The 16767-nt window shown below is 40.8% G+C and overlaps 1 protein-coding gene across 1 annotated transcript in view; it reads left to right on the plus strand.

The window, feature by feature from the left end:
• Positions 1-16531, plus strand: part of CCDC6 (coiled-coil domain containing 6) — a 107676-nt gene extending 91145 nt beyond the window's left edge. Inside the window, exons 6-9 of the mRNA XM_017676703.3 lie at positions 1707-1863; positions 4565-4665; positions 11111-11235; positions 12269-16531. Of these exons, the coding sequence (XP_017532192.3) occupies positions 1707-1863; positions 4565-4665; positions 11111-11235; positions 12269-12463 (578 nt within the window). The 3' untranslated portion in view covers positions 12464-16531. The remainder of the gene's footprint in view (positions 1-1706; positions 1864-4564; positions 4666-11110; positions 11236-12268) is intronic.
• The last annotated feature ends 236 nt before the right edge of the window (positions 16532-16767 follow it).

The following is a 16767-nucleotide window of genomic DNA, read 5'->3' on the forward strand; positions in this document are numbered from 1 at the left end:
TCCTATTTTTGGAAAAGAAAGTCAACTCGCTCTGACAGCTGCCCTTCTAGTTCTAGAAACAATAAGTACTCCAAAGGGCCAACCTAGTGCTTCCTGTAGAGCTAGTGAACAATTCTGCCTGCGTGCATATTTGGGAGGAAATAATTTAAATCATTTGTATTAAAAGTGTATTTTGTAAATATTTTCCCAGCATGCCTTCAATTAAAGAAATTTTTGCATCTGGATTAGACAGCAGGGTTTCTGATTATATTGGAAACAACTGCGGGGTTTAGTGTTTAGAGCACATAATAGTTTTTAATAGTTTCGGTATTTTTATTTGAATTTCTAAAATAAGAGCTTTTATATATTCTGTAATGATGCTGTCTTGAAATCACTGAATACTTATCATTAAAAGTCATTATTCTTTAAAACACTAGACCTTCATAACATTGCTGAAAACTGAAACTAATTTAATGGAGTTGGGAGTTGGTAGGGTCAGTTTGTGGTAGAGAAATGATCAGTATGGCATTCAGCTCCTTCCTTTTTTCTTTAAAGGTAGTAAGGTTAATACCATGGAGTGGTAACTCATGGGACTCTCTTAGATTGTGGTCATGGCCAACTCCAAGTTTGCAGTTATTTTACAGAAGAGAAGTCGGTGGAGATTTTGCTTTTCCCAGGTTCGTAGGCTGACAGGGAAAAGGAAGGAAGCAGGAAGATGGGTAGACACTAAGTTTTGTTTAGGGTTTTTGTAGTTACTTAGTAATAATGGATTGTTTCTGAGGTAAACCAGGAAAGGGGGTGGGGGGCCGTATTTTACTATTTATTGGAATGGTGCTGGAGTTTGCCACCGAATCCTGTAGAGTAATCTCAGAAGGGCCTTGTGAAAGCTGCAGGGAACCCAGCACAGCAGAGCCTGGAGTCCTATGAAATGTCACGTCCACATTCCAGATTCCTGGGAGAGAGAATCTGACGGGCTCAGCCCAGGTCCAGCGTCTAGCCCAGAGCCAGCTGTGGCCCTGGAGACCAGTGCTCTGGCAGAGACCTCAACACACAGCACAGCTCCTGAGGAAGGGGTGCTATTTGTCATAAGCAAGATGCTGCCCCCAGTGCCTAGCTGCATACGGGTCCTTACCTGCTGTCTGGCTCGGAGAGGCAGAGAAACAGTCACACACATGCCAACAATTAAACTTACTGGAAGTATTCATCCAAAGTTGTTTACTATGTTTTTATCAACAGAATTCTATTTGGTTCCTGTTTCTGTGAACAGAAACTGTTGCCCAGTGTGTTTTAGCTCACTGTTGGCAGTGCCCCGTGGGTGAGCTGATGAGTGTGACAGGTGCCCTGTGTCTGGTGCCTAGAGGGAGCCCCTGGGCAGAACCGGTTTCCCCGACTGGCCCTCCCCTCGGAGCCCGGGCTGTGTAGGGGGCTCCAGTGGCTGCTCAGTCCACCCTTAGCTACAGCTCCCGCATTCCCTCTTCCACTTAAAGCACTTTAGAAGGCACATCAGTGGGAGTGAAGGGGTCCAGACTCCCGGTGCCACTCTTCATATTTTTTTCTAAATGCAGGTCATTGGTAAACTTTCATACTAGGGGTAAACTTTAAATCAGATCTCTGTGTGAGAGCATGAGGATCCTTGCCTCCCAAGTCACGGGAGCTGGATATCATCATTTCGAGTTGCGAGCACAACTGCGTGAAACATGGTTTAATTGAGAACTCTGGCTTTTCAGACTCAGAGAAAATGGCGCAGTATCTGGAGGAGGAACGTCACATGCGGGAAGAGAACCTGAGGCTGCAGAGGAAGCTGCAGAGAGAGATGGAGAGAAGAGAAGCCCTCTGTCGACAACTCTCCGAGAGCGAGTCCAGCTTGGAAATGGATGACGAAAGGTGTGTCTGTGTCTTATGAGCCCTTGTAAAACCCAAAACCAAACCAGAACAAAGCCAGGCTCTGAGAGGGCTCTTTACATCCAGTTGGATGTGGAAGGAGGTGGCGTACACGTGGACCTGCCATGCTGGTGAATACCCCGGGATCAGCGTAGGTGCTGACAACAGGGCAAAGGAAGCAGATTGGCCAGTTTCCTTTACACAAAATGATGAAAAAAATTGCCTTTCCAAAGTCATTTGGTGGGGACAGAGATGAAGTCAGGGTTATGTGCAGAGAGGCAGTTTTCATTTATTTGTGAGTCTGCCTAATCCTGTATTACGTCTCTTTAAAACACGGGAGCATTTTAAGTCAGAGGTACAGATAAGGAAGCCATAGTACAGCCTGAGGAAATAAATACAAACAGAGAGTGAAGGAATCAGCTGGAGACAGCTGGCTGGGGTGGAAAGCCGGATACCTCACCTAACTCATTGGTGACTTTGGAGCCTTTTTGCAGCTACTTCTTAAAAATAAAATGAATGTAAAAAAAACATTTACCTGCTCAACCCTCAGTATCAGACCTCTTCATTGTCCCACTGAGAAATGGGCTGAAACAGGAAAGTCTCCTTAGGTTAACTAGAAGAAATGCTATCAACATTTCTCTCCCATCCAGGTTCTCTCCCCCCCGCCCCCCTTCCCCTGTCCTGTACCTAATCAATACTTGGTAGTAAGGTGATCATTAAGATAAGCAGCAAATCCAGATTGAAAAACATTGTTCAATCAGCAGAGAAACACAGCAGTTGGAGAATTAGCCTTTCACAGAGCCAGGTCATTTGTGCAAGGAGGTTCTCTGTCCTGGAGAAGAGATGCCCTGGCGTTACGTGGCTGGTATCTCAGTGTGAGGAGTGGGACCAAGCTTCCTCCAGAGACCGTCCAACATGTCTCTGAGCCCAGGGTCTGCTAATGGCAGGGCTGAGTGGTACTGGCTGTTGATGCCAAAACTCAGTTTGCAAGCCTGCAGGCAATATTAGCACGCCAGAAATCTGTTCCTATTACTAAACAAACCCAAGGGGCTGACGAGGTTTTCGATCAGTTTGCGTGGACAGTGGTATTGACATTTCAAGAAAAATCAGAGATTTTCTATAATGAAGGTCTATATTTTTATAATTCAAAAAAATTATAAAAATAATAATGGGTTGTGTATACATGTTTCATTTGAAAAAAATAAAGATTATTCTTTCTCAAAAATTTGTATTATAAAACTATCATCTTTAACTCTGAATTTCATTGATTTCTTTCTGATACTGTCCCATCTTCTCTGAAAGCCTTATCCTCTAAAAAACATTTGACTAAAACCATCAACTAGAATACTAATTTCAACTAGAAATTTTCCTCTGCTTGTTCACAAGTATAGAAGACTGTGTGTTAAACCCCATAGCACCTTGTACTTCATTTTGAGTAAGACACGCTCTGAAGGACAGTTTCTTACTCCAGTGACAATACCGAAGCTACTTCTACCTTCCAGATAAATTTTTTTTTTCCAGAGTGGATATTCACTCCAGAAGGTTTGCCTCATCTTCTGAAGGTCAGAATTTCTCAGATAGAGCATAGCAACCAATAAAACCTCTGTACCTGCTGGGAATGATGATGCCACATCTGAGAGAGAGAAAGTAGGCTCTTGTGACATCTACAAGCATGATTATTCCTTAAATTAAGACCAAGAAGTGGTCTTAGCTGCCTAGCTAGATGTACAATACAAGTTCAGCCTGGTGCCACTGTGATGTGGGTATGGTGGGCTGCTCTAAAGAGGGAAGGGAGCCTTCGCAGTAAGGCTACTTGAGGTATGCATGTCAAATTTGGGAGCTTGGTTCTCTTTAAGTCGAATAAACCAGTGTAGAAATGGCCATGTTAAAGTTCCTCTTGTGAACTGAGACTATCAGGGCTGAGATCTCCCCTGGGATAAAGATGCCCCCACCCACCATGTGTCCATTTCTCCCTTTGGCCATAAGCCGGTGAAGTTTAGCTTATTAGCAAGTCTCTCAAACAGAAATTTTCCTCTGCTTGTTCACAGAGTGAAAGCTGATGTTTCTGTCAATCACACTTGAGGATTCACAGGTCTGATATGACTTCCGAGTCCAGGAGAAATTAGACACGATGTGGTGTGGCCAGGTGTGACCTGACCTGCAGTCGGTGTTCAGTGCTGGGGTCTGTCATTATGTTCTGATGTGTGACTGTTCAATAAGGCTTGCCTTGTAAACACTTGACATCCAGTTCATGGGCATATATATCTTTAAGCTTTAATATGATGACACAAAATTCAGAGGGCTTGTTTGGGTTTGAGTTTCAAATAACAATTTAAATGTAGCCAGTAAACCTGGACATGTCTGTAATTCTTGGGACAGCAGAGGCACCTTTCTGCATAGCTGTGTGGAGTGATGAAAAGCCCAGCCCTCCTGGCTGTGTGGTGCAGCTCTGTCAGCAGGCCTCCGTCCTGAGTTAGAACATCCCGGTTCTCTAACCTGTACCCCTGGGAGAGAGGTTTGCCAAGCAGTGGAGCAGCAGGCCTCTGGAGTCCATTTTATCCATGTCTTCTGGCTGCCTCATCACTCTCTGGACATTTGGGAGTTTGACCTCAAGATGTGAACCCCAAACATTTTCTCACAGGAACTCCCTAAAGAGAGCTGTTGGCACACAGGTGTTCTGATCATTTCCCCCTGCCCCTCTTAGGTATTTTAATGAGATGTCTGCACAAGGATTAAGACCTCGCACTGTGTCCAGCCCGATTCCTTACACACCGTCTCCGAGTTCAAGCAGGCCCATATCGCCTGGTGAGTACGTGTTCTCGGCCGCTTCTGTCACTGGTTTAATAGTGGTCCCCAATGTGTTCCCTTGTAGCTGTGAGTAAAATTGCAGTATTTCTAGAATCTCTTACTTGGCTTTACCTGGGCTGAGAACACACATCCCCCAGAGTTAAGGAGTGTATAAAAATCTTGTAAACAGAGAACAGCCATGTGTTTTTCAGAAACATTAAAAACAAATCACTATCAAGAATGAATCTTGGTTTGAAATTTTTTTAGCACAAATGTTATAATGTCAGGTGGTATTTTTCTTCTGTTTCTTTTATTTTTTTTAACCTAAAAGCAATTTAACTCCAAGAAAACCTTTTTAAAAAGACTGTCTTTGACTATGATTTTAAATGCCAGTGGATTGACAAGAAGCCTTGGGTAGATTTCTAAGATGCACCATAGCACAGCTGTTAAGGGTTCCCTGTGTCCTGCGTGTACTATCTCATTTTCTCCTCAGAATAATTCACGTAACATTTTCCCCAAGTTAAAATTGAGGAAGCAGTGATTCAGAGTGGCCACATAGCCAGGAAGTGGCAAGGCGGGGCATGTCTTGTTTCCAAAACCTGTGTTCTTTGCAAGCTGCCTCCCAGTATTTCCAGTGATTGGCGAGTGGGACTCGGCCTTAGTAGGCAGGCCATTCACCAAGGAACTGGCTTGGCTTCTGCATCTGGCTTTGCTCCTCAGAAGCTTTGCCCTCAAAGGCGTACTTGTCTTCATTTGACCCCGAAAACTCTCTCCCCAGGGTCTCTGGCTCAGTACCAGCACAGCGTGGGGCTCTTGGGCCAGGAGGGCAAGTAAATGATCCAGCAAGGAAGAAAGAGGAAGCAGGAGGGGTGGGGGTGCTGGCCAGTGGAGTGGAGGGAGGAAAGAAAAGGTAGTGGGCTAAAGGATCGTGTCTTGTGACTGAAATGACGAGACTGATTTTCTGTGCTTGCTGGTAAACAGATTTTAAACAGTTGGGGGGATGGTGGGGGTGGGGTGGGGAGGAGGAGTTTCACAGCAGAATAAAGTGAGGTGAGTGGAAGGGTGGCATCAATGAAGGTTTTGTGGTTTGGGAAAGTTAAAACAGCTTCAGGTTTAGTATGACATCTCATTCTGTCTGTCACAATCATTAAAAACAAGGGACACCATTCGGATCGATGAAGGAGAAGTGCCACAGTAATGCAGGCTGCTGCAGCGAGGCATGAGGAAGAGATGGCTTCGTTTTGTGAGTTTAGGATCCCGCCCAGCACTATCCACTGTGACTTTCTTTTCTTAAGAGGAGAAATCAAAGTCCCTCACATAGCATGGTAGCTTTTGTCCACTTGGGGCTCCCTGGCATTCAGCAGGGTATGGAGGGGATGTTTGCAGACTAGAAAAGCACTTTCTGTTGTGGGTCATGGGAACGACCATCATCCCTTGTTTCTGCTCAAAAGATGTTCCTGAATCTGTGTCTCCTGCTCTCCAGTGGCCTGTAAGTCTCTCTGAGAGCTGCTCTTCCTAGCTGCCTCTCCGTTTTCCCCAAATGGCACTCGGGTTTCCTTACCATGAGAAAGGTCTTCTTTACCTTCTAGTATATTAATGTAAAAGGAAGGTATGCAATAGAAGCAAGATGGAAGGTAGCTTTTATAGTTGATGGTGATGCTGATTCACATTAACTATAAATTAATGTTCTCTGATTTATTTAAACCCAAAGAAATCTTTAGAGGTAATGTATTTTCCAATTCACTAAATGTAATGTGGTCATTAAATAAAGAAAAAAGTCAGACCTTGGTTGGTAATATTAACTTCTGTTGTAACAAGTATTCTGCAGGAAGACATGTTCTCTCTACATTATTTTGGTTTTCACATACCTCTGTCTGTAGTGTGGGGCCTACTTGTATAGACAAGCTATTTCAGTTTTCCTGTAAACTATAGGATAAGTTTTCTTTCAGCCAGCCCTTGTGAGAACCTTTGTATTTTAAGTTCTGTAATATCATCAAAGTAGATTTTATCTCCCATTTAGCCATAGACAGTCCACTGCAGCCCTGTAATAGTACATAAGCAAAAACCTGAATTTTCAAGTTTTCATTTCACTTTAGTTTTTACTGGAAAAATTTGTGGTTCTCAGTATTAAGAGTATCAAATCACTTTCTTAGTGAAATTATGTTGTTCGGATAATAAGAGTTTTCATTTCCCTTGTAAGCATTTAGGCTCTTGTTCCATTTCTTCTTAGCATTTTTGGTTAACATTGACAGTCTTGCATTTTTACCAATTTTTTAAACTATTTTAAGTCCTATTTCAGAAACTGATTGAAAGATACATTTCGTAAAACTTAGGAAAGATCTTCTGGATTTTATGTGGAGTTACATATGTGGATTACATATGGGGAGTGTATTACTTTCAATGATTGTTTTTCAGGTTGTCCATTCTTTTCTGTAGCCTTAAGAAAAAAAGACATTCCAATTAGTTTATATTGATGCCTAAATCAGGAATGGGAAATAATGAACTTTAAAAAAGGGTCTACACAGTGTAGCACAGAGAAGACAAGTAGTGACTCTGTGGCATCTTACTACACTGGTGGGCAGTGACTGCAATGGGGTATGTTGGGGGGACTTGATAATATGGGTGAATGTAGCAATCACATTGTTTTTCTTGTGAAACCTTCATAGGAATGTATATCAATGACACCTTAATAAAAATAAATTTAAGAAAAAAAAGCTCTGTACCCCATAAGCAACAAGCATGCCCATTGCCCAGATCTTGGTTTCTAATTCCGTTCTCCAGTGAAAAAGAACTAGAGATCCTTGGAGAAATGGATGTTCACAGGGCATGAGACAGGGACTATATAAAATGAACCTGGGAAAGAAAATCTGGTAATGCCAGTTAGGAGTGTTCAAAATACAAAAAGATGAGAACGTGTCAAAGAGACACAGAAGCTAATGAAAGAGTTCCCAAAAGCCAAAATTGGAGCAATTTGAGCAGTAAAATAAAGAAATATTAGATGATAACCCAAACATAAACATCCACAAGTCCATACTAATAGAAATGACTGACTGAATAAACAAGGGAGATGAAGAGAACAATTTCCCATACAGAGGAATTCCAAACAATTTATGTAGATGCTCTGCCCTCAAGGAAGTAAAATAACTCCCCACTTTTTAAGTGTGGGCTGTACTAGGGACTTCCTTCCAAAGAACACAACAGGGAGAGTGGGGAGAAAAAGTACTTTCACAATGGGGAAACTTGATAAACAGTACCTCAAGCCAAGATAAGGTCAACACCAACAGTACATCATATCAGTAATATGTACCCTTTGATATGATGATCTCTGTGGCCTTCCTCCCAAAAGTTCATAACCCCAGTATGACCATGTGGAAGACATCAGACAAACCCGAATTGAGGGACAGTCTGCCTACGAAATACCTGATCAAAGTACCTCAGAACTGACAGGGTAGTCAACAACAAGGAAAATCAAGGAACCATCTCAGCAGGATGCACCTAAGGAGACATGACAATTCAGTATAATAGGGTATCCTAACTGTAATCCTGGAATAGAAAAGGAACATTAGGTAAAACCTCAGGAAATCCAGATAAAGTGTGGACCTGCATAGTTAATAATGTGGTAGTTGTGATGGATGGACCATACCATAAGATGTTAATAAAGAGGATAGTTTGGAGCCAAATGCAGAGCCTTTATGATAGTCAAAAAAAAAGGGAAATTTTTCTTAATTTTTCTTTATTCAGGTAGGCAATAGGGAGTCCTTGAAGGTTTTTGATTAGCAGTTTAATAATAAATCTTGTAAGCACTAGAAAATAGGCTAGATCTTATTTTTCTTATTATGAATTGAACCCCTTGAGCTTCTCTATCTGGAGATAAGGATCCACTTTCATAGCCTTTCTGAATGCCATCACTTTCCTTAGAAATAGAATTAGGTTTGTATTTCCCAGAGTTGTTTGAAGAAAACATCTTCCGTCCCCAAGCTGAACAAAGTCCTTGTGATACAAATTAACATCACACTAAATGACCACCTAGCTCTCAAAGACTTGAACTTTACACCAGACCTCTACTTTGTAATAAACCCAAAATCCACAATTGGAAATGAAAACATGTCACATGGAAAGCAGCACTCATTGATAGCCAACCCAAGAAATAAAACAAACCCTTAACATTGGTGTTGAGGGCACAAATTCTGGGACTGGGCAACTAATGGTAGTCAGTGGCCGCATGTCCCAGCTGTGGAGGCCAAAAGGGGGGTATAGAAAAGCATCTTCAATTCAAAAGGTAAGTGGAGTTCATGTGTCTTGGCATCTAACAGCTGCTCTGAGATGCAAAGTGATTGACAGTAGTTAGTTCTATCCAGACTCCCCAAATTGCTCCTTTATTTTCATTGTCAGTTGGTTTATTCATATGGGACCACTTTGTGCTAAACCTGTGGTAGATGCTGTGAACTCAAAGGTGTTGATAGCTACATTTACATTGTGAGAAATAAGTGGTGCCCAGGGCTGCTGAGGCAGCATCTGGGTGATGACCACTTTTAGAATGAAAAATAGAGCTGTTTGGATCCCCACTGAGACCGATATAATAGAAAGTAGAGTCTAGGCATGTGTGCCTTTAAAACACTCTGCAGATGATTCTAGGGTCTCAGGTGAAGACTATGTAGAAGTGGGCTGGGGTGGTTTTTTCTTTAAATACCAGTTTTTTATATGGGCATGTATAGGGCTTTTGTTTTCTTCATTGACTATCCTGAAGTTGCAAAGTTCTCAGTGGTGATTTTTGCTTACCTTTATGGCTGCTACATGCACAAATGTTTTGTCTCATTATTTTTGATGCATCTTTTGACACTTCCCCTTACTGGCATATGATTTTTACCCCTTTACTCTATTTTTCTACTTATTCTTCTTTTTATGTCTTCCTACTACTTTACTACATCTTATTTGGACTCCTGGCAAGGCATGATTTTGTTTTTTCAATTGGGAGAAGAACATTTAAAATGAGATCTACCCTCCTTAACAAAACTTTAGCTGTGTGATACAGTATGACTAACTATAGGCATGATGTTGTACAGCAGATTTCTAGAACTTACTAGACCCATTAATTGAAACTTTCTATACCCATTGAACAATTCCTCACTTCCTCCTACCCCCAGCCTCTGGCAACCACCATTCTATTCTCTGCTTCTATGAGTTTGACTTAGATACCTCATATGAGTGGTATCATGCAGTATTTGTCCTTCTATGACTGGCTTATATTAGCATAATGTCCTAGGTTTATCCATGTTCTCTCTAAAAATAATTTAAAGGCTGAATAATATTTCATTGTATGTATATGCCACATTTTCTTTATCCACTCATCTGTTGGTGGACAATTAAGTTGTTTCTACATCTTGGCTATTGTGAACTATGTTGCTATGAACATGGGAGTGTAGATTTCCTTTTAAGATCTTGATTTCAATTCTTTTGGATAGTACCCAGAAGTGGGATTGTTGGAATAATATGGTTGTCCTATTTTTAGGTTTTGAGGAAACTCCATATGGTTTGCCATAAGGACTACCCCAATTTACATGCCTACCAACAGTGCATAAAAAGTTCCAATTTCTCTACATCCTTGCCAGTGCTATCTTTTTCTTCTTCTTTTATTAATAATAGCCATCCATACAAGTGTAAGGTGATACCTCATTGTGGTTTTGATTTTCATTTTCCTGATTAATGAAGTTGAGCATCTTTTCATCTACATATTGGCCGGTTGTATGTCTTCTTTGGAGAAATGTCTAATCAAGTCTTTAGCCCATTTTTTAATCAGGTTATTTATTTGCTTTTGAATTATAGGAGTTCCTTATGTATATTGGATACTAATCCCTTATCTGATGAATGGTTTATAAATATTTTCTCCTGTTCCAGAGCTCACCTTTCTGATGACTATTTCCCTTTGCTGCACAAAAGCTTTTTAGTTTGCTGTAGTCCCACTTACCTGTTTTTGCTTCTGTGGTGGTGCTTTTGGCTTCATACCTGAAAAATCATTGCCTAGACCAATGTCATGAAACTTTTCCTCTGTGTTTTCTTCTAGGAGTTTTTGGTTTCAGGTCTTGTTTAAGTCTGTAGTACATTTTGAGTTGACATTTGTGTATGGTGTAAAATAGGGGGTCCAGTTTCATTCTTTTGCATATGGGTAGCTAGTTTTCCTAACACCATTTATTGAAGAGACTAGGTACACTTTCCCCATTGTGTTATCTTGACACCTTTGTTGAAGATCATTGGACCATTTATGTCTGGATTTATTTCTGGGCTTTCTGTTCTGTGCCAGGACTTGACTTTTATATCCCTTCTTATCCAGCAGGCCATTTGACAAGCCTACGACTCTTCTTACTCGATTTTATTTTTATGGGTGACTGAGAACCTGTGCATTTTAAAACCTTATAGATGGTTGAAGACACCAGATTAACTGAATACAAAATAATACTTGTTTCAGGTCTTTCATATGCAAGTCACACAGTTGGTTTCACGCCACCAACTTCACTGACTAGAGCCGGAATGTCTTATTACAATTCCCCGGGCCTTCATGTGCAGCATATGGGAGCATCCCATGGTATCACGGTAAGTCTTCAGGGGGTTTCCTGATGGTGGTAGTGACTGGTCCTCTTTGAGCTATCAGCACTGATGCACTTGAACGTTTACCTGTCTTCTTCTTCCCCCATCAGTCTATCTTGAAACTGTAGTGACTTCCCAACAGTTTGACACTGAGTTCCAGTGTTGAGATTAAAACCCCTCCCAGGAGGCAAGATTTCAACTTCACTTTCTGTGAAAAATGCCTTTTTTGAAATGTAATTGGACCTCTGACTGATGCCTCAGTTGAATGCTGGCCAGCTACTTGCCATCATGAATTAGTGTTTGTTGCCATAATGTCTAAAATATTTATTGTCTGTACCTTCACAGTTCACTGAACTTCAGTATACTTCCTGAAATTAGCCTTGTTTCTAGTTTTACTCAGAATTTTCTCTCCTGGATTAAGAAGGAACCTCAAATGCACCAGGTTCAGACTCTACTCAGGGGAGTTTTTTCTTTAGAGCCAGTTATTTAGTTGACTAATAGAACAGTTGGAAATGTAGCTAATAAGGGTTTGAGAATAGGAGAGAAATTGAGCATTTTTCCAAGAAGGAAATCTTTGAAAGAAGACCCCTGTTCTACAAAAAGCATTGTAAGATATTTCTGAAGCTCTTGGGTCGGCTTGATGGACTTAACGTAAAAGCAGAAATGCTTCTGGTTGAGCTGTAGCTTTCAGGATATTGAGAACATGGTTGAAGGAACTGGGGACATAAATGGACAGATTTACGGGCTGGAGGTGACCGCTGCTTTTAAATTTTAGGACTGGCATTGAAGGGCCTAAGTCTCATAGTTTGGTCAAAGCAAGTTTCATAGTAATTCTGTGTAGTTCTTTTCATAGGTGCAGGTGTAAACTCTACCCTGTTGAAATGTGAATTTCTAGTTCAGAAACCCATAGGAATAGACAAGGAAATCACTAGATTCTCGTCTTCACTGGTTCAGCTTTTCACTAGCCTCAGCTCCAAGCCAGGCTGTGTTAGAAATAAGCTGCCTATCCCCAGACTGACACATCCTGTCTCCTCTACAGAGGCCTTCACCACGGAGAAGCAGCAGTCCTGACAAATTCAAACGGCCCACACCGCCTCCGTCTCCCAACACACAGACTCCAGTCCAGCCACCACCACCGCCACCGCCCCCTCCCGTGCAGCCCGCGGGCCCCTCCGCGGCCGCTCCGCCACCTGCGCCGCCACAACATCCAGTGCACCCCGCGCCCCAGCCTTAATGCATGTGCTTAGTCTGAATCTCACGCTGGGACTCGTACAGCGGAGCCGTCTACTCAACGCCAAAGGCTTCCTTCCCTGGCATATTTGGATCTGACTTATTTGCACTGAGGTTATCTAGGCTTCATTATTAAATTGTGTTGTAAATGTTTGTCAGAAATGCAGCCGGTGTTGTGGGTCTACAACACTAAACAGACAACTTTTTCCATCAGTGTTTTACTTGAATCTACATGTACGTCCATTCCCTGGCTGGAACATATGCTATTCGATATTTGGTAATTCAGCAACAGTGGCAATTTTTGCTTGGCCCCAGAGCTTCATTTTCCTGGCTTTTAGGTTTGTAAAATAAAAAGGGATATCTTTTTTATATTTTTTTCCATAAATTTGCAGAAAAATTCTGGATTATATACCCCTACCACCCCCATTATAATGGTGTTTACCAAACATACCAATAATTTAGCACTACAATTCAGACCTTTGGAAATCTAGCTTTCAGTGTAGGTTGGAAAGTTAGACGGATCAGTGCCCAAGGCAATGTAACGTTTAAGAGAGCTTTCTACAGATACACATTTTAGAGGTTATTTTCAATATCTCTTAACATCTGTGTCTCTGGTGAAACAGATAGCCTAAGGTAATGGATCGTATGGCTGTACCTTTTCTGCATACATGGGATGGATAATTATTGTTTATTAAGATGTCATTCTTTTTTTATCTTTAATGTTAATCTACCCAGATTGGCCCCCTCTGAGTTAATTAATGTTGTCCTCCCCACTAGTGGTTGCGATGGCTGATTAGAACATGCTGTTTGATTTCTGCTGCAGAAGGCAATGTGATTGTAACAAAAAACAGCTATTTTCCCTTTCTATTCTTTGTGTTCCTGTAACATAAAGTTCGAACAAATATTTTAAAGGTGCAAAATACTATTAGAAAATACTATTTGAAATGAACATTATAGGAATATCTTGGCATAATGGCCACAGAATACTTTATCACTTGGCAAAACAGACATGTGGAGGAAAGCAGCACATTAGCATTGATGACTGCTTATTTCGCCCAGTATAAGCAAGTGCAGTGTACAAAGAAGTATATTCTGAATACATTATTTCCATTCATTTAGCACAAATAAATTGTTTGGTTTCACTTTGAAGTGGAACACTGTGAGTCGCTCTTTTCTTCATAATTGCAACATCTTTATTTTTGCTTTTCAGCAGTTACTGTTTTGTACTTCCGTAGTAAAGTGATTTTTACCACCTGTGTTTGCATATTTATATATGCTGTGGATGAAAATAACTTACTAGAGAATGTATATTTTATGATGAGAATGTGTATCTGTTGGATATAATCAGAACTGAAAATTAATTTATCAGTAATTTTTAAGAGTCCATGTTTTGTGACAACCATCTCTAATAGCTAGCTCTTTATTGAACACACTCCTAAAAAATAAGGAACCATAACATTGTAGATATTTGATATTGTACAGTATAGAAACCTCCATTTTTGCCTTCAAATGCATATTTAAGAGTTACAGAATGAAAAAAGTCTTGTTGGATAATAGTGTTTGACTAGCATTTTAAGAACTTGAGAGTAAAAGCAACAATAGGATTTTCACCTCTTCCTACTTCCACCCTAAATGGAGAATGTCACTCCTCAGTCATTTGGGAGAGATCATACGTCTCTATAAATTTTACTTAAAATACCTATGTAATATACGTAATCATAGTACAGTTCTCACATATTGGCAAGAAGTTTGACATGTAATTATAGCTTTAGACTTTAGTTTTTTAATTCAGTCAGATGGTGTCATAGGAAACCCGGGAATTTCACCCACAGTTCACTGTCCCTCTGGGGACATTGCCATTCCTAGGAATTCGGAGAGTAGGCAAACACATTTTGCCTTCATGGTGCATTCTCAGTTTTTTTTATAGGAGAAATTTGGTGTATGTTTACAAGGATAGTTTACGAGAGGATGGATTTAAGGGCTGTTGGGTAGTATCTTGCACTCAAACAGGGAAGTCCTTATGTAATGATCTCTCCATTTCCGTCAATTTAGTTACCTCCTGAAAGCACAAAAGTCAAAACATTGCCATATGGTGAACGAAAAAGCACTTGGAGCAAACAGTCCCTGAGAAGATGCCTTTTCGAGGCAGGTTCTTGGCATTCAGACTGCAGAAATGCAGTGCTGCTTCCCCTAAACTAGTCGTTTTCATTTCAGAGTAAATCATAGCTCCTTTTCCAACATAAATCTAGTTACCTCTCCCTGCAGACATTTCAGAATTGACAGAACAAACACTACTATTTTGAATTGATGCTGTTCTATGTCTTTCTAAAGTGTTTTATGAGCCCAGGTGGAGGCTGTCACACCTGGGCAGTACCTGCTGGGGTGATCTCTTGACAATTGTTTAGCTACCAGGGACCCACAAGGTTCAGAGCCTTAGCCCATCAAGGCATGAGCCCTTCGCCCATGGGAAGCTGACTCCGTGGGCATTTATCACAGGGGCTGATCTGCCATTCCTGTTGCCTACTTGCCAGGGTAACCCTGAACTGACTCCCCAAAAGCCTTTGTAGAACCAGTAGCCATTCCAAAGGCAAGTGGGAGCAAAGGTAGCTTCAGGAGCTTCAGCTTCCTGTCTTACTGACAGAGACCCTTGGCTACCACTGTGCTGCTAATGGGATAAGTACTCCTTTGCCAGATTGCCATGCCTTTTATACAAAACCAAATTAGCTTACCTAATACCTGACACCTCTCTGGGCTCTGAACTGCTTTCTCTTATCAAACAGGCTGGCATTCTGCACAGAATCCTAGAATTCTGGCAGATGGTGGAAGTGTTTAAGATTTAATTTAACCTGTTCCTTTTTTAATGTAAAGGAGTTTTAAGTTCTGAGCTCCTGAGATACCACAACCATGGAATGAATGTATAACCAGAGTGTGGCTTTGACACCAAGTGCTGCTGTTCCTTAGTAAGTGGCTTCTGATTTGAGCAGAAATAATTGATAATAGGAATTTTTATTAACTGTTCAACTAGAACATGTATCACCCTTTGTTAGGTAGACACAAACTTTTCCTGCACGAAGCCTTGCTTGTAGAGGGTGGCCAATAAGGCAAGAAAAAGCAGTGACTTGTGCTTTGAGAGCTCAATATTTTTATCTTTCCAGTACAGAAGAAATATTTCTGTGTAACTCCATCTTCTGTCTAGTACTTGTCTTAATAGGTAACCACACTGAAAACTTTGTAGTGATGACTACCAAAGAAATACATAGTAAAACAACCTTTTATTTCCAAATAATTAAAGAACCAGCCATTGACGCTGCTACATGAGTTCCATGCTTAAGAGCCATTGTAAGAAATTAAGGGGTTTTTAGGTTTTTTTTGTTTTTGTCAAGTTTTTCTTTTCTTTATTTTTTGAGGAAACATACACACACAGCTGTCAGCATAGAATTGTGGGAAGCATTTTCCAGAATGCTCAGCAGTTGTGGTTTAACTGCCAAGCCCTGATTGCCTCTCCATAGGCAGTGAAAGGAATCCTATGTCCATGATAGTGTGGGTGCTGTGTGTGTGCACGTGCGTGTGTGCATTCATGCCTTAACTCGGGTTACTGCTCAACTTTATTCATGACTTGGCCCGCACCGTCATCTAGATTGTATGTACATCTCGATCTGAACTTCATCCTGGCAAAAAACAAAGTTGCAGGCACAGGAGTTTAAGAGTGCATTCTTCCAGAAGAGTATTTGATCAGGTTGACCCTGAGCTTTCTTGGGACTATATTTGGAACTCAGCGTGGAAAGCAAAAGTGGACTGTCAAGTGGAAAGACATCAACAAGGAAGAGAGGAGAGCCAAGTGCTAGCATGTCTTTTGCTTCTGCATATCCGTGCACACTGTGTGTTGTTCATGATAGCTTGTCTACAACTTGACTAGGTTGGAGTTCTGGTAATAGTGGCAATCTTGACATACTTGGTCAGAGTTTAGAGAGATGTAAGACTTCCAATTAATGTCTTATTTACTTTATGTTGATTAGTCTTTGATACATGTGCTGAATCAGAAACCTAAATAAAGATAATTTTTTTAAATGGACCTCTTGCCTTAAACCCTCTCTCTTTTTTTCTGATCTTAGATATAAAACAAGTATATATATATATATATATATATATATACATGTTCATGATACGTATTCACACACTTACATTCAGCCTTTGGATATTATAGTTTGTATATAGGTAAGCTTTTTCTTAAGTTTCAAACTCCCTCTGCTTGGTTTTCCCTTCCTACTTTGTAGGAAGCATGGTTTTAGAATAAGGTCTAGATTTGAA

This window comes from Manis javanica, chromosome 7, assembly GCF_040802235.1.
Source record: "Manis javanica isolate MJ-LG chromosome 7, MJ_LKY, whole genome shotgun sequence".
Lineage (NCBI taxonomy): Eukaryota > Metazoa > Chordata > Mammalia > Pholidota > Manidae > Manis > Manis javanica.